General features: G+C 59.6%; 3 protein-coding genes across 3 annotated transcripts; all 3 read right to left on the minus strand.

Annotated features, from left to right (window-relative positions):
• Positions 1-1,244: 1,244 nt before the first annotated feature.
• Positions 1,245-4,503, minus strand: GALR3 (galanin receptor 3). Its single transcript, XM_059681597.1, has 3 exons — positions 3,903-4,503; positions 2,653-3,030; positions 1,245-2,025 (listed from the first exon to the last, which is right to left on the minus strand). Exons 2-3 carry the CDS (start codon positions 3,009-3,011, stop codon positions 1,251-1,253), a joined length of 1,134 nt encoding a protein of 377 aa, XP_059537580.1. The 5' UTR covers positions 3,012-3,030; positions 3,903-4,503; the 3' UTR covers positions 1,245-1,250.
• A 2,718-nt stretch (positions 4,504-7,221) lies between these two features.
• Positions 7,222-13,347, minus strand: GCAT (glycine C-acetyltransferase). The gene is made up of 9 exons (XM_059681596.1): positions 13,080-13,347; positions 11,613-11,743; positions 10,027-10,128; positions 9,491-9,637; positions 8,850-9,004; positions 8,666-8,748; positions 8,302-8,473; positions 7,790-7,911; positions 7,222-7,514 (listed from the first exon to the last, which is right to left on the minus strand). The coding sequence occupies exons 1-9, from the start codon at positions 13,270-13,272 to the stop codon at positions 7,363-7,365; spliced, it is 1,257 nt and encodes a 418-aa protein (XP_059537579.1). The 5' UTR covers positions 13,273-13,347; the 3' UTR covers positions 7,222-7,362.
• Positions 13,348-13,764: 417 nt separating this feature from the next.
• On the minus strand, positions 13,765-15,895 carry LOC132226993 (histone H1.0). The gene has a single exon (XM_059681598.1). It carries the CDS (start codon positions 15,600-15,602, stop codon positions 15,018-15,020), a length of 585 nt encoding a protein of 194 aa, XP_059537581.1. The 5' UTR covers positions 15,603-15,895; the 3' UTR covers positions 13,765-15,017.
• Positions 15,896-16,815: the final 920 nt, after the last annotated feature.

Genomic DNA, 16,815 nt, shown 5'->3' on the forward strand with positions numbered 1-16,815 from the left:
GGCCTGAGGCTGTGGAAACCTCGGCAGAGACGTGGGAGGAAGAGCACGGGACCAGGTGTCAGGCCCAGTGCCGGGCCATTGCAGCAGCTGCTCCCCCAGCTGGGTCTTTGCCTCCCCGTGAAGGGTGACTGCCACTCTGACCCCTGGGCCTGTGGCAGGTGGCAGGTGGCAGGCAGTGACCAGGACTCAACAGCTGCCTATTCAGGGAGGGGCCCTCCCAGAGTGCCCAGCAGCCAGAAGGTGTGCTGGGGAGACACAGAGGCCGAAAGGTCTCAAGCCCCAGCTGGAGCTGATCAAGCTTATTGGCAAGCGGTGAGGGAGGGAGGGAAGTGGTTGGCTCTGCAACCACTGAAACTGATTTATTGGTTAATTCGGAGGTTTCCACCGCCACAGACTGTGCTGGGAAAGGGAAGGAGGGGTCCACGGGGCAGCCAGGGCTGCAGGGAGGCCAGCTGGGACCCGAGTGCAGCTGTGTCTCCTGCGCCAGGAGCGCCAAATGTCTAAGGCAGGATGCGAGGGGTTTGGGTCAGACTATGGGCCTAGGACATGAAGCCCATCAGGCCTGCTATCTGAGCAGCACTCTCCTGAGGAAGGGGACTGGGAGCCTGGAGGTTTCCGAGGCATAAGAGGAGGGTGTGGGGAGCTGTGGGATGGGGAAGAGGGCTGATCCAGAATCAGAAAGAACAAAATAAACACACCTTGGAAACCATGGAAACCGAGAGCAGAGGCCTTGGAGGTGGAGGAGGGGAGGTTCTATTGAGAAATTGGACTGCAGTGGGGTTGCATCCAACCTCTGCCAAACACTAGCTATGTGACCTTAAGCAAATCACTAGGTCGCTCTGATGCTTGATTTCTTCATCTGTAAAACGGAACAAATTATAGCGACCCCACAAAGGTGTTCTGATATTTAGGTTGAAGAATGTAACTCCGCATAAGATACATAGTAAGCGCTTAATCAGTATTTGCCACATTAGCTGCCAGTATTAACCCAGAACTGGACTTGAAAGGGAGAAGGGCTGTGGAGGGAGCAGGGTTTAGAAGCAGCTGATGGAGTTGGAGGGATGGGGGAGGGCCTGCTCTCCTGCAGACAGTCTGGGGGCTGCCTGTCTAGGGGGTGCTCTAAGCTGTACCCATCCATTTTCACCACCCAGGGGTGTCCACTGGGCTGGGACCCCTCCCCTCGCAGCTCTGGCCCTGGGGGAAGGGGGAGACAGACAGAGGACACCGAGCAGAATGGAGGCGGAAAAGGTTTATTTCGGTCCTGCGGGAGTCAGGGCTGGTCCAGCCTCCCCGCCTCGGGCAGCCTCCTCCCCGGGCTCTCCGCCCCAGCCACCGCCTGCCGGCAGTCTCCCCCGAGGCCGCGGCCGGGCGTCCCCGGGGCAGCCGACAGGGCCCGAAGACGCCGGCCGGATGCGACGGAGGGCGCGGCGGGACCCCCGGGACAGCAGGCGGCGGCGGCGGCCGCAGGGCCACAGGCGGCGGAGGCGCGCGCGGAAGTGGCGGGAGGCGAGCGCGTAGACCAGCGGGTTGAGGCAGGAGTTGGCGTAGGCGAGGCAGTGCGAGGCCAGGCGGCAGGCGTAGGTGGCCGGGCTGAAGGCGAAGCGGCCGTACCAGAAGCAAAGGATGAGCGCGTGGTGCGGGCCCCAGCAGAGCGCGTACAGCGCCGCCACCGCCAGCATGGCGCGCCCCGCGCGGCCCGTGGCCCTGCGCCTCGCCTCCGCCGCCGCGCCCGCGGGCCCCACGGCCGCCCACAGGAAGCGCAGCGTGCGCGCGTAGGCCAGGCTCACCACGGCCACCGGCAGCAGGTAGCCGGCGGCGAAGGTGGCCACGTCGAGGGCGCGGCGGCGCGCGTCCTCCCAGGCGGGCACGCAGAGCTCCAGCGCGCCGTAGCGCACGGTGCCGTAGTAGCTGAGGTAGGGCGCCGAGAAGAGCGCCGCCAGCAGCCACACCAGGCCCACGGCGGCGCGCGCGTGGCGCGGGGTGCGCAGGGCCCGTGAGCGCAGCGGGTGCCGCACGGCCAGGTACCTGCGGGTGGGCGCCCGGTCAGCGCGGCGGGCGGGGGGCGGCCCGCATCCGCGCCCTTCACCCCCCACCCCCACCCCGAAACGCTGCGAGGGGACCTGGGGTTGGTGGAGCAGTGGGGTTACCACTCGACCTGCCTCCCGGGTGGTAGTGATTAAGGGGGTTCACGGGCAAAGCGCTTAGAGAAGTGCCTGGAGGTACAGAGAACAGTGACTTGGCCAAGCTCATCGGCAAGAGAGCGAGCCTGGATTTGACCCCAAGTTTCAAGCCTTGCAAACAGCTATGGATGACCGCACCCGGGCCAGGCATGGGTGGTAATAAATATCTGAGTCCCTTCGTGTATTCCTTCCCCCTTCATTTCACTCACACAGCACCTGTCATGTGCCAGACCTGGTGAGGACACTGGAGACAGAGATCTTTGGGGGAAGCTCATCAAGGAGTCGGGGAGGGCAGGATGGTCCCCTCAAGCCCGCCCTGCAGGTGCCCAGAGACTGAACGGTGGTGGCCAGAGAGCTGTTCCTTTCCTCTCTCCATGTCCCTTTTGGGTCCCCCGTTCTCTCTCCTAAGGCCAATGAGCATCTGTTCAGGTCTTCCCTCCCCCGCCCGGCCCCGGCCAGGTTCCAGGCACACCTGTCCACGGAGACGGCGGCCAGCGTGAAGCTGCTGGCGTACATGGTGAGGTAGATGAGCAGGTGCACAGCCTTACAGACAAGGGCCCCGAAGAGCCAGGCGTCCAGCGTGTAGATGGTGGCCTGGAAAGGCACGCAGCACAGGATGAAGCAGAGGTCGGCCACTGCCAGGTTGAGAATGAACAGATCCGTAGTGCTGCCTGGCTCCTGCCACGCACTGGGGCCGGGCTGCAGCAGCACCGCCAGCACCAGCCCATTGCCCACCGTGCCCAGCAGGAAGATGAGGGCAAAGACCACAGGCACGGCCACAGCCCCCACACTCCCTGGGCTGTCTAGCGAACTGTTCTGGGCATCAGCCATCTCTCCAGCAGATGATCACCTGGGGAAGAGAAGCTGGACTTCTCAGGCAGGGGCTGCAGCCCTGGTCACTTGACCCAGGGTCTAGTTCCTCAGCCTGGGTCTGGCTAGATCTCCCGGCTAGAAGCTCCTGGAGGGGAGGGGAGGTGTGGGGGGACAGAGACCTACTGTGCAAGCTCCTGGCACAGTTACATTGGTGTCTGAGGTGGGTTTCTCAGCTCCCTAGAGGACACCCCCATAGTGCTGAGTGTGAAGGTGAAGTGATGGACACCTCCAACCAGTGATGCAGGTAAAGACGCAGGCAGAGATGGGGAGGACAGGGAGGGGGAGGAGAGGAGCACTCCAGCCTCAGGAGCAGGTATACTTTCTTCTCAATGGGGCACCTGAAGCTCAGGGAAGACTCTTGGACATGGGTCAAGGCCAGCAAAACCTGGGTGGCATCCCTGTCATTGGAGAGTCCAGTTTGGTAAGAGCTACAGCACAGCTGGGAACACCACATATAGCCCCCTCCCCCCGCCCTTTGCACATGAGGAAGTCAAGGCTCAGAGAGGGCACACGGGAAGCTGAAGAGCTGCTCGGAATGGCAGATGTGGGGCCGCTGCCATCCTGGTACTGACTCCCAGGCTGGAGTGCTATGAGAGCACTGTAACAGGTGCTGCTGTGAAAACCTGTGTGCGTGTATGTGCACCTGCGTTGGTGCAAGCTGTGTCCACCCTCACCCCTGCCCCACCCCACATCAACTACTACCTGTGGATTCCCCCTGGGACCTCTAGGTTGGTGGGACAAATTAAGGGCAAGGGAGACAGGCAGGGAGAGGTAAGAAAATAGATGTCTCCCTACTCCCCCCCCCCCCCCGCCCCAGCATGCAAAAGACCCTCCCAGTGCTACACCCACCTGGATCCTGGGCACTAGGCCCCCGCTTGATCCTGGGTGAACCAGTCAGGCTGAGGCTGCCTCCTGGCTCCTGGCTGCCCCTTGGTGCCTCCCTGCAGATAGAGATCTGCCTCTCACTTCTCCCTCTTCTCCTTTAAGGCCGCTCCTCTGCTGAGCCCGACTTGGGCAGTCCCTCCAGAGTGCCCAGTGGCCGCCTCCTCCTCAGTCCCGGATTTCCCCCAGGTGGCATGCTCTTCTGCGAGGCTCCTCTCTGCCTTTGCGTTGCTCCCTTTCTGCAGTGAGTAACCCATTGATCTTGCTCTCCGATTCGCTTTGTAGTTAACCCCTCTGTGCCCAGGGCCCAGCCCATCCTTGGCATTCCCACCTCCTGTGGCCCTGCCCGAGGATTCCACTCCCCCTCCTCCCCTCTCCCTGCTCCAACCCAAGTTCAGAAAGGATTCCTAGCCTTGAATGGGGTGTCCTAGGCTGGGAAACCAGAATGAGCCCCTTTTCTGCATTCTTCGGGTGGGACTCCTCCCCCAGACCCTGAGAACCTTGAGACCTATCAGCTTCCCTAAGCTTGGTCCAGAACCCCTAAGGGGTTCAGTCTGGCTGGAGACTGGAGAGTCTTGCTTTAGCCAGAGGGCAATGTGGGAACTAGTAAGAAGTTCTAGAGCAGGGCTATAACCTGCCAATTTATTTTGTAATTAGCTTATTATGGCTGCAGTGAAAAGGATGCAGATTGGGAGTGATTTAACAAGTGACCCGCTAGAAGCCTCTTTACACTCAACAGCTAAACAGGTTAAAAGGTCTTGGTGGATGGCTGATTCAGTCAAGGGGTTCTGGCATGACCTCTTAGAGTGGACCACGTGGCCAAAAGGGATAGAGGCCGGCACTTAGAGGGCGAGGTGCAGACTGCAAGGAGTTAAAAGGGAGAGGAGAGGTGGTAGGGACCACATGAGGAGTCTTTCTAGAAGCCGGGAGGGGGGAAGTCTGGGAGAGTGGAAATAGTATGAGGGGATGCTGACAAAGCCAAGCCTTGCATCAAGGCCAGAGGAGCGGGGGATTCCTCGGAAGCGGCTCCTTGCGGGCCCCTGGTGTTTCTGCGAGTGCTCAGAAGCGCTGCTCCAAAGCCGGATGGCTCACCCAGGCGCAGGGCATCCTCGGTTTTTGGAAGCAGAGACCCCCTGAACTGAAGGTATTGGGACTCAGACCTGAACTCTCCAAATCTGAATTCAGAGCTAGCAGACTGAGTGAATTAGAACCGAAGGATCTTGTGATCACTGAAAGGCAGACTTGTAGGATTCTAGACTCCGTGTGCTGGGGTTTTAGAATCACAACCACCCTTTATGAATTGAAAGTAATGCACCCATCGACTCCCAGAAGCCCAGACTCACTAATGTGGCTGGCATGCCTGCACCTGGGAAGCCCCTGAGATCCCTGACACTGTCCTACCACCCCGTGGGGGCCCCCAGCCCGCAAGGCCACTCCTTACCCTTGGCTGGGTTCTGGCAAACTAGGGGAACTCCCAGCAGCTGTGAGGCTGAGCAGCTTTGATAGTAGACGCAGAGGGAAGGATGGAGAGGACCACAGAAGGCCTGGCCTTGGGGCAGGCGGGAAGGGCATGTCCTCATGCCCCTAGCACCCCCCCCTCCCTTTGCTCCACCTCCTTTTCCTGGCAGCCGCAGCTTGAACCCTGTGCGCAGTGCAGAGGATGTGGATTGTGTGCCCTGGGAGCGGTCCTCTGAGCCCCCGGCCCTGCAGTAAGAAGTGCAGCTGACCCATGACGGGCCCTCAAGCCTCTTGCGAGTGTCCAGTACCGCCCAAGCCCAGGCATGCGACCAGAGCTGCTGCTGCTCCTCATGGATGGCAGTGGGCCAGGCTACCACATACTGGTCAGCTGCATGGTGCGCTAGTGGCCAGGCCCAGGATGGCACGACCCTACAACTGCTCATATTGTCCATTGGGGAAAGCCAGCCAACAGCTAGCGGACCTGGGCCAGGTGCTCTGGCTTCGCTGGGTAGGGCACACCCACTGTGATGTGACAATGACCGTGGCTGCCAGGTTTGTATTGTGCCTGCTGGCAAAAACCTTACACATCAAGCTACAGGCTATGCACCTCGCTGCTGTAGCAGTGCATGTGGCACCAGGTGCCTTCCCCTGGTGGTGGCAGCATTCAAGGGTTCTTGCTGCTGCTGTGGTCACAGCAGCCCCTTTCCCTGGCTGCACCCCCAGCGCCCTGGGCTCCTTGACCCCAGTCTCAAGCTGTTCCAGACCACAGGTTAGGACTTCCAGAATCCCAGTGTTAAGATCCTGCAGGGTTGGGCTGGAACTCAACCAGATAGTCCACCCCAAGATTCCCAAGGAAAGGGGAGGGCTGGGGGTGCAGGGCATCACAGACCTTGTCCTAGTTCCCTGTTAATAAGGGCCTTTTCGGCCTCCCTGCTCTACCCCAGCCAACTACGCAAGAGCTTCCCAAGGCTAATCACTGAGACCGGAGCCATCCCCCGCCCGCACCAGGTGCCCATAAGGCTGAGTGGGGAGGGCAATGGAGAAGGGCTAGGGGAAAGGACTGTGGGAAGGGGGGGTACCATCTCCAATAGGGACGCTGCGAGGCGTTGTGGAGGACAAAGGTGGATGGGGCCTTCACAGAAGCCAATGGGCCTCCTGGCGGCAGCCCAGAGTCCAAGGCCTGGAGTCTGCAGGGGCGGGGCCGTAGCGGCCGGAGCCTGAGCTCGCTGCGCCCCCTGGCGGCTGACCATCAAGCCATTAGGCCTTGAGACGAGGGAGCTGGAAGGCTCTACGTTAACATAAATCCAGTCGTGCGGGAACAGGGGGTGGGGGGATGAGGCACACACAGAGGATGGGGCCTAGAGTGGCTAGAACACAGGGTGCCAGGCAGCAGGGCCTCTCCAGTAGTGACCCACATTCTTTCCTTTGGGGCTTGAATCCTCAGCCTCTCGTCTAAACATGGGTTTGGGTGTCCAGCCTTCTTATCTGGGCAGCTGTGAGTCGTCCTTTGGATGGGGAGAAGCACAAGGGGTGCCCAAGGCTAGACTCTGGAGGCTGCAGGGGGCGGGGGGGCGGGGGGCGTGGGAAAGGCCCTGCAGGGCTGATGCTCGGCTCCCTCTACAGCAGCACGGGGTCCAGCGGAGCCAGATGGTGGACCCTGCTCTGTTAGCCCAGCCGCCTGGCTCTCATCTTAATCTGGGGGAGGTGTTCAGCTCTGAGGGCTACTTTCAGGAGCCTGCCCGCAAGCCCCAGCTCCTGCCCGCTTCTTCAACCCATCACAGAGCAGACCAACCTGCTCAGAGAGAATAAAGCAGACCAACACATCACAACCAATTTCCACGGTTGTTTCATACTCATGGCCACAAGCACAAGCCTTGCCCCAGCCTGGCCCTAGGGCTCCGACAGGGCTCAGGGCCTCTGGCCTGGGCGGATGATCAGAGGCCCCCCTTCGTCGCTGTGGAGGGCGGGCTCAGGGCAACGCCCCGTGCAGCCGCCCCACCTCCACAAAGGCCTCCACGCAGCGGTCAATGTCCTCCTCACTGTGCACTGCTGAGATCTGTACCCGGATCCGGGCCTTGCCCTTGGGGACCACTGGGTAGCTGAACCCGATGACAAAGATGCCTGAGAAGGTAGAGAGAGCCAACCTGGGACTCATCAGAGCCAGGCAGGCTTTGGGCATGACATACAGCTCCTGGTTCCTCAGGATCACAGAGGGCAAGGGGGCAGTCCATGGTCTCTTCAGCATGGATTGCCCTGTGGCCGGGTTTCCACATTTGGACAGCTGGTCCAAGAGGGTAGGAGGGTGGGGACAAGGGGGAATGTCACAGTCTAGGGGTTCACTCCTCCCTCTTTTCTCTCAGGACCCACAGCCAGTCCTTTCGTCCTGGTCTCCTTACCTCTCTTTAGCATGTCGTCCGCCATGGAAGAGGCCAGCCGGGCATCACCCAGCATCACCGGGCAGATGGGGTGATTGACTCCTGAGATGGTGAAGCCAGCAGCCTGCATCTGACTGCGAAACCTGTGGGCACAAGCAGGGTGTGACAGGTCCACTGGGGGACTGGGGATCACTCACACCCACTCCTGATGGGCACAGGATCCCAGATCTGGGCCTGAGTCTGCAGAGACCAACAAGACAGAGGTGCAGTCAGAAAGTCCAACGGGGAGCCAGGCAGAGGAAGAAATAGACCGAAAAGAGAGGTTGAAAGAATTACATAAGATGGGCAGACACAGGGTCATTTGCAGAGAAATGGGAGGAAATGGAAGGAAGAGACCAAGCTGCGTCCCAGTAAACGGGCGGGGGATGTAGTGTGAGCAGAGGTAGCACCTGTCGGCGGGGGCTGGGCAAGCACACAGGCAGGCTCAGCGGCCCCCCTCCCCCCGCCTTTTCCACCCCTGCCAGGCACTGCACCGCTGGGTCTTGGCTGTTATAGACTGGACAATGGAGTTGTCTTCCATGAGCATGTCCAAGGCCTTGGAGGCACAGCCAACGATAGCAGGCGGCAGGCTATTGGAGAAGAGGTAGGGCCGGGCACGCTGCCGGAGCAGGGACACCAGGGGCCCAGGCCCCGTCGTGTAGCCCCCTGAGAAACAAGGGCAGAGGTGGGAGTAGTCAGGGCCCAGGAGCCAGAGCCTACACTAAGCCCCTCCCGAGAGTATAGTCCATGCTGCCCTCCTGTCCGCAGTGCCAAGTGTCCCCTCCCAACCTCCCTTGAGACTCCTCTAGGGCCCTGCATGTGGATAAGGGGACCCCAGGGGCACAACCCTGTTGGCACCTGATGCTCCGCCCAGCGCCTTCCCCAGTGTGGAGTTGATGATGGTGACCTGGTCCTGCACGCCCAGCAGCTCGTCCGTGCCCCTGCAAGGAAAGCTGCCACTGCCACTGCCACTGCTGGCCGCCTGGTTTCCCACCCACCCTGAGAAGCCCAACCCAAGGCCTTAGGTGCCACATGTGCCCACCGTCCTGTGGCCCCCAGGAAGCCAGTGGCATGGCACTCGTCCACAAAGACCAGGGCACCATATCGAGATGCGAGTTGGCAGATCTCCTTCAGGGGTGCAATGTCGCCGTCCATGGAGAAGGCCCCGTCAGTGGCCACCAGGCGTAGTCGGTGCTTCTGCAGGGGAAGGCAAGGACAGGTGGCGGCTGGTGTCACGAGCTGACCCAAACCACCCACCTTCTGAGCTACTCGGGGCTCCAGGAGCTCACTCTGCCCAGTGCCCAGCACAGAGGCAGGCACACAAGCCTCCTATGGTGGGACTGGAGCATGTCCCTCATCTCTGCCTCTCTGAGCCTTACCCATCCCCTCCAGGGCAGTCGGGAGCACACTTAGCCCTGAGTGAGCATGCTCTCCGTGCCCCCTTCAGAGGGCAGCGTGGGGTGGGGCCAGTTCTTCCCATAAGTCCATCCCACCACTATGCCTAAGAGCCTGCGACACCTAAGGTACCCAAGGTGACATGATGCAATGGAAAAAAGCTCTGGGTCTGAGGGACTTGGGTGCAAATTTGGGCTGTTTCACACTTTGCAGGCTGTCTTTGAGTGTGGAGTTGGCCTTGAAGATAAGCCCAGGCCTGGGCCCCAGAACCCCTGGGCCTTGCCCCACCTGAGCCTCCTTCAGCTTGGCCTCTAGATCGGCCATGTCCAGGTGGCGGTAGCGGAACTTGTGGGCCTTGCAAAGACGAATGCCATCGATGATGGAGGCATGGTTCAGCTCATCTGACAGGACTGCGTCCTCCTGGGTCAGCAGGGCCTGGAAGAAGGCAGTTGGAGCAGAACCATCACCCAACCACCTTGGTGTCCTCCCTCTCCTATGATTCCCGAGTCCAAATTTCACTGCCAACAAGGGCATTTCTTTGGGCAGGGAGGCAAGGAGTCCTCTGCCTCTCTCTGGTGAGTGCCTGGCCCCTGCCACCCTCAGCCATCCAGCTGATGTAGGTTATCCCCAAATACCCTGAGAGACAGCCTCCTTGCAAGCCTCAGGATTCTTTCTGGAGTACCTACAGCCTAATCTGACCTCCCTAAGAAATGATCACTGGAACCTCTAGCCATAGTACTGGCATCCTGCCAGGTTCTCCAGACTGCCCTCTCCTTCTACAGCCTAGCAGCCCTCGCCAACTCCCACCCATGGCCCCTACACACCTCAAAGAGGCCAGCATTGGCATCAAAACAGCTGGGGAAAAGAATGGCATCCTCGCGCTGGTGGAAGCGGGCTATCTTTGCTTCTAGATTCTTGTGGATGCTCTGAAGAAAGCGAGTGAGACGGGTGTTAATGCCTCCAGGGTCACATGGCACAAGTCCTGGGGACAGAGGCTTAGAAGACCATAAACACACCCAGCCTAGAAGGCCTCCAGCCCGGGCCTTTCCCTTCTCTCTTTACCACAAGGGTTCCTCAGAGCCAACAGGAATCTGGCAGATGGTTCTCACGGAGGAATTAGGGACTTGCTGGGTGTCCCTTCCTGGTCGGCTCTTCTTTTTGTAATGAGGGTTGACAGTGAAATTATGGGTACTGATGGCAAAGGAAGATGTGTCTTGCTAATATCTAACTGAGTGTCTTTCTTGGTTGCTTTATGGCAAAGAAGAGGATTACATAAGTAACTCTAAGTTCATTTGGACCTTGAATTCTTAGATGTGAGAGCTGTCCAGGATTTTGTTGGAAAGTGCCCTTAGGAGTTCCATCATTCATTTCATCCTCAACTTTCTGAGAGGATAGGTCATAATTACAAGTAGTCGGGAGCATGGACTCTTGAGCCAGGTCACCTGGGTTAAAATCCTACCGTGAAAGCCTTAAGCAAGTCACTTCTCTTCTCTGGGCCTCAGAGTCCTCTTTAACAGGGGCGAAAACAACACTTACCACTGAGGATAGTTCCAAGCATTAATGAGTTAATGTTCTTAAAACAGTACCTGACACATAGTAAGCACAGTAAGTTTCATGTCTATGTAAGTTTATTTTGAAATATTACAAAATAACGAACATTCATTGAGCACTGCTGTGTGTCAAGCACTGTTCTAAGCATTTTTAAATGTATTAACTCTGTAATTTGTAGACTCTATTAAGCACTATTATCCCCATTTTACCAATAAAAGGATTGAGACACAGAGAGGTTAAGTCACTTGCCCAGAGTAACTGAGTCAATAAAAGGTGGTACTGGGCCCTCGCCGGGTGGTTCAATTAGTTGGAATGTTGTCCCATACACGAAAAAGTTTCGCGTTCGATTCCTGGTCAGGGCATGTACCTAAGGTTGTGGGTTCAATCCCCTGTTGGGGTGTGTATGGGAGGCAACGAACGATGTTTCTTTCTCACATCCATGTCTCTTTCTACCTCCCTTCCTCTCTCTCTAAAATCAGTAAACATAACCTCAGGTGAGGATTAAAAAAATAATAATAATAAAAAGGTGGTGCTGGGAACTGGGCATAGGCAGAATTGCTCCAGAGCCCTCTACCTCAATCCCTGCCTTCTATTCTTCCTTTCTGTAGGACCGGTGGACTCTGTTCTGCAGGTGGGAAAATAGATGCTGGGAGATGTGGTTTCTTGCCCAAACCTTCACAGCAAAACAGAAGCCTGAACCTAGTCTTTCTAGTGGATGGTTCTGGGGCCGAGAGTGGCCCACAGCCCTGGGATAGGATGAGCTGAGCTGGCTAAACCAGCCCTGCTGACTGTGGGAAGCAGACAGCTGGGGACAAGGCCCCACTCTACCCGCCCCCTTCCCACATCAGCCACTGTATACCTGGGTCCCACAGATGAAGCGGACAGAACTAAGGCCAGCTCCAAACTCCTCCAGGTTCTTCAAACCTGCCTGGATCACCTCGGGGTGGCTGCTCAGGCCCAGGTAGTTGTTGGCACAGAAGTTAAGGATTTCTGAAGTGGGGGACAGAAAACAGACAGCAGCTCAAGGCCCTAAGGAAAGGCCTGGAAAGGTGTCCGTGCTAGGCCCTGGGGACCCAGGCAGTAAATGAATCAGGATTCCCCTTGAGGAGGCAACCACCACACAGTACGATCCATTCTGGGGCAGAGGCCAGGATGGGGGTCTGGGGGCCCCTAGGAGGCACTGAATCCACCAGCTACAGGAGAGGAGAGGTCAGGAAAGGGTCTGAGTGGCATCTTGAAAGATGAGAAATTTAAACTCTGGCTCTGAATCACCCCCCCACCCCCACCCCAAGGAGGAACTCACAGGCTCCCCCCCCTCCCTGAGGACACCAGCAACCCCTCATCTGAGCCTTGGTTACCTCATGGGTAAATGAACAGGGTTTGGTCAGATGCTCACTGTGGTTCTCAAACTTCACAGTTGACTTTGCTGCCTGATATAGAATCACAGGGCAACAAGGGGTGCCTCTGAGACCTGGACCTTGAATTATACCCGAGGAGGAAAAAGCGGCTTGAGGAAGGTTCACTCAGCCTGGGGAAGGCAAAAAGGGATGAGCACCTGGGGTCTCCTCATTTCCCATCTTTTGACCTGCTCCAAGCTTCCTGTGGGGGGCGGGGGGGGGGGTAGGGATTTCCTGGTACCGCCATTTTACAAATGAGTGCAAGAGCATCAAGGATTCCATGCCTACTTCCTGAGCAGAGGGCAGCCTTTATAACCAGTACCCACTTGGGACTGGCACGGACAGAGGGAGACCGGGTGGTCCAATTCCTGGTGTGACTCCTGCAGCAGCATGCGCCCCTTGCTCGCTGAGACTGGCCAGGAAGTTGGCCTCTCTGGCCCATTAGCTGACCTTCCAGCTCCACTACCAGAGGACCTGGACGAAAGCCCAGCTCTGCCTGCCGCTCGCTGGGGGCTTTGGGGCAGCTCACTTCTGAGCCTTTCATTTGTAAAGCGGAGAGTTACAGAAGTCCACGTGCAGCTCTGAGAGGCCTGCACAAAGCAGCAGCTCCAGAAATGCCGGGTTTCTCGCTTCGCCTTCCCATCACCCGTCCTTGAAGCAGCTGGGGACCCAGCTGGGCATGTCTCTTTTTTCTCACATTCTCCCAGGCTGGGTCTGGCCCACTCTGCCCTCTTAATCAAACAAGTGCTCAAGGGCAAATCACCTCCCTTCGTGGAAACGGGTTTAACCAGATTTAACATGAGTAAAGTAGGTCTGATGGCTGGAACAGGGGCCAGTGGCTACGAGCGCAGGACCTCCATTCAGCGCAAGCCTCGGAAGGCCCTCTCACCAGCCGCCCGAGTGCAACGACTCCCGGGAGGGGGAGTTACCTCCGGAGACGCCGTCGACGCGGATGTGCGGCCCCTGACGCGACGTGATGACCCGCTCGCTCTTCCAGGTGCCAGCCCCGCGGATCCCTTCCAGCTCCTCCTCCAGGATGCCACGCAGCTGGGCCAGCGCGGAGTGCGCGCAGCGGCCGGGGGCCCGGGAGGGCGCGGCGCGGAGCGCGGAGACAGCCCACATCGCACTCACCTCGCCTACCCCGCGCGAACGCCCGTGCCGGTTGGGAGCCCAGCGCCCCGAGGCCGCGTGACGTGGCCGGGGGCCGGAACCCTGCTAGCCAATCGGAGCGGGAAGGGCTCCCTCGGAGGGGCAGGAAGGCGGGCCCAGGGGCAGGTGGGCGGAGCCGGGCGGGATGCACAGAGGACGGGGTGGCTTCATCTGTAAATTGAGACGCGAGCGGTCGGCGGGAGGGGAAGGGAGGCCACGCGGCGGGCCCGGCCCACCAGCCCCATCCCATACACCCACCGCCGGGAGGGGTTGCTCTGGACCCAAAGGCAGGAGCAGCCCGCGCCACGCTCGGTCCCCCAAGCCCTAAGGTTCCCATTTCTGGGAGCTCATGGGACCCTCCCTCCTTTCTCAGGTGCAAAGGCCCCCAGAGGTTTCCCCGGCGACTCCCCCGCCCAATTGCTCCGCCTTCTCCAGTGTTAGAAGTGAGGAAAAACACCGCCCAGGTTTTGTCCTTTTTCAGATTTTTATTTTAAAGTTTCAAAATTACAAAGACAGCAAATTCTTCCCGGCACAAATAACACCTGTGGGGTACTTTTTACAAAAGGGGGGGGGCGGGGTTAGGACGCGAACTGCGCGTTTTCCTATTTCATGGGAAGGACTGTACAGGTTTTTTCTCCCAGCTCCCGGGTGTGAAACTAAGTGCTAGCTCTAAGCAGGTATGTACACTTTACACGCAGACACAGACCAGCTCTGAAACTACTTAGCAATTCAAAAGTCGACTGCAGTATGTCTTACTGTCCACTCCCCGCCCGCCCCACCCACCACTACTTAGAAAAGACGCAGAAATGAAGAGGTCGGGACGTGTGTGTAGGTGGCGCTGGCAGGGCTGGGGACTCACCAGACCACCAAAGCCACCTCTTGTACAGGAGGAACCAAAACACCGGGGAATACAATCCAATTGTGTGGAAAAACCCAAGTTTCAACAGGGCACACTGAGGCACTTGGCTGACTGACTCCCCACCCTTCCCCCAAAGTTTCCACTCCCTCAACGGGAGCCTTTCCAAGCCACAAAAGACCCCCCCCCCCCCCATGGCTAGTTTCCAGCTGAGAAGCCACAGCTTCTCAGACCAGCTGTCACCCCCCTCCTTCCCTAGGACAATGGGAGCCACAGGGACAGACTCAGAAGTGAGCAGGAAACTGGACTTGGACCCCCTCTGCTCCCCACTGGGAGGTGGAGTCCCCAGAGGGCTTATTCCACCTCCCTAATTCTGCTGCCACCCCTCGCCTCCCCAACAAGGTCCTGAAACTCACAGGGGCCGCTCAACTTAAAGAAAACCCACTTGTCTCAAAGATATTCCTACAAATCTTGCAACCCCGGGGCTCCCTCTCAACTAGCCCAAACAAGCGGCCTCCCCCACTCCCCCTCATCCTCCGTTCACGTTCACGGCGAAGAAACCACCCGCCTGAACAAAACACACGAACCCACCCCAACCCCTAAGCAGATTAATAACAACAAATTAACAGAACAAAATAGAAGTACATTCTCATCATTACGGAGATGAGTTTTTTGTTTTTTTTTTTGCTGTCCTTGCACGACTGGTTAAGGAAGAATGAACTAGTCCCTAATTTCTGAGGAATCCAAATTCTGTCTCGCATCAGAATAGAAAGGGGCCAGGGGCCGCAGGTGAGGAGGAGGAGAGAGGAAAAGTATTTACAGGAAACAGGAGACAGGAGTGTCCACGAGAAAGGCTCCCCGGTCACTTCTTCTTGCCGGCCCTCTTGGCACTGGACTTGGCTTTGGGCTTCACCGGCTTGGCCTTCTTGGGCTTGGATGCCTTGACCGGCTTGGCTTTGACAGTCTTGGGCTTTTTGGTTTTCTTGGGCGTGGCAGCCGCCTTCTTCTTGGCCTTTTTGACCGGGGTGGCTTTGGGCTTCTTGCTGGGGGCTTTGGCGGCTGCCTTCTTGGGCTTGGCCGCCTTCTTCGGCGCGGCCACCTTCTTGACTTCCTTCTTGGTCTTCTTGAAGGCCACCGACCGCTTGGGCTCGTCGCTCTTGGCCAGCCGGAAGGACCCCGAGGCGCCCACCCCTTTGGTCTGCTTGAGGACCCCGGTGGTCACCAGGCGCTTGATGGACAACTTGATCTGCGAGTCGGCGTTCTCGCCCACCTTGTAGTGGCTCTTGATATACTTCTGGATGGACTGGCGCGAGGAGCCCGCGCGGTTCTTCTCCGCCTGGATGGCGGCCACGATCATGTCCGAGTACTTGGGGTGGTCCGTGGACTTCTTGGACGCCTTGGCCCGCTTGGGCTTGGCCGCAGGGGCCGACGTGGAGTTCTCGGTCATGGTGGGGTGGGCTGCCCGGTCCTGCTGCTGAAGAAGGCGCCTTCAAAAGGGCCGGCCCCCGTCGGAGGCCGAGCAAAGCCTCGAGATCGGCCTTCGCAGTCCCGGTGCGCGGGGACCGGGCTCGGGTGGAGGCAGAGCTCGCGGCGCCGGTGCTGCGTGGCTCAGCCCCGCCAGCCGGTCGGCTTGTCTCTGCGCGCGGCGGCTGCGGTCCTGGCTCTGCCTCCTCCTCCGCCGCCGCCTCCGCTGCCTCTCTTTTCCCAGCTCCGCGTCTGGCGCTCGGGCGGCGCATCCGGGTATTTAGCGGCGGCGGGCGGACCGCGGTGAGGACAGGGCTGCTGGCTGCCTGCTCCGGGCCCGGAATGGCGCTGCGCCGCCGCCATCTGTGTTTCTTCCGCCGAGCAAATCCGACCTTTCCCCCCGCCCCGGGCCTTCCCGCTCCCCGCCGCCGCCCGGGGTCGCTGCCCGGCTCCCTGGGCTCCCCCGCCAGGCGGCCCGCCGGCCTGGCCGCCGCCCCCCGAGCCCGCCAGGCGCCCCAAACGGCGCCGAGGACCGCTGGTGCGCCGGCACATTTCCCCTTTGCGGGGGGCTGGCTCTGCGGAGCCGGGGAGCCCCGAGGCGGGAAACCCCCCGTAGCAAAGCTCCCACCCTGGGGTTCCTGGGGACCCCGCTCCCGGCCCGCTGCGGGGTCCCCCAGCCCGGCGGAGGGGCCGGAAAGCGGCCCCAACTAACACACGCGGCCCCGAGCCGGGCGACTCCCAGCCGGGCCGAGCCGGGACAGGGGGGAGGGGTCGCTCCCCCGGGGTCCGGTCACCTCTCGGGGGTCACCCCGCGACCTGGCCCCCCGCACCTCTACCCCCTCTCTGTCCATTGGGCCCCTAAGCAAACTTTCTCTGCAAGAGTTGGAAGGGCACTTTCAAACTCTGTCCCTTCCCCCTCCTCCGTCGGCTCTCCCCCAGCGGGCCCCCTGCCCTCTGCGGTGGGGGTTCTCTCCTGGGGCCGAACCCCCAGGGCTCCCAGGGCCCCCCGAAACAGGGGGGAGGGGTCTCCCCAGTCGCCTCCGCCCCGCAAAGGCCCCCACACTCCCCATGCAGCTGAGCCGGGAATTCATTTGTATGCCTCCCTCTGCCTAGTTTTGGGGTGTCAGAGGCAGAGCCCGCTGCCCCCTGCCCCTGGGGCCCAGCCTGGGGGTGCAGTCCCCTCCCAAGCACCCTCC

This window comes from Myotis daubentonii, chromosome 2 (assembly GCF_963259705.1).
Source record: "Myotis daubentonii chromosome 2, mMyoDau2.1, whole genome shotgun sequence".
NCBI lineage: Eukaryota > Metazoa > Chordata > Mammalia > Chiroptera > Vespertilionidae > Myotis > Myotis daubentonii.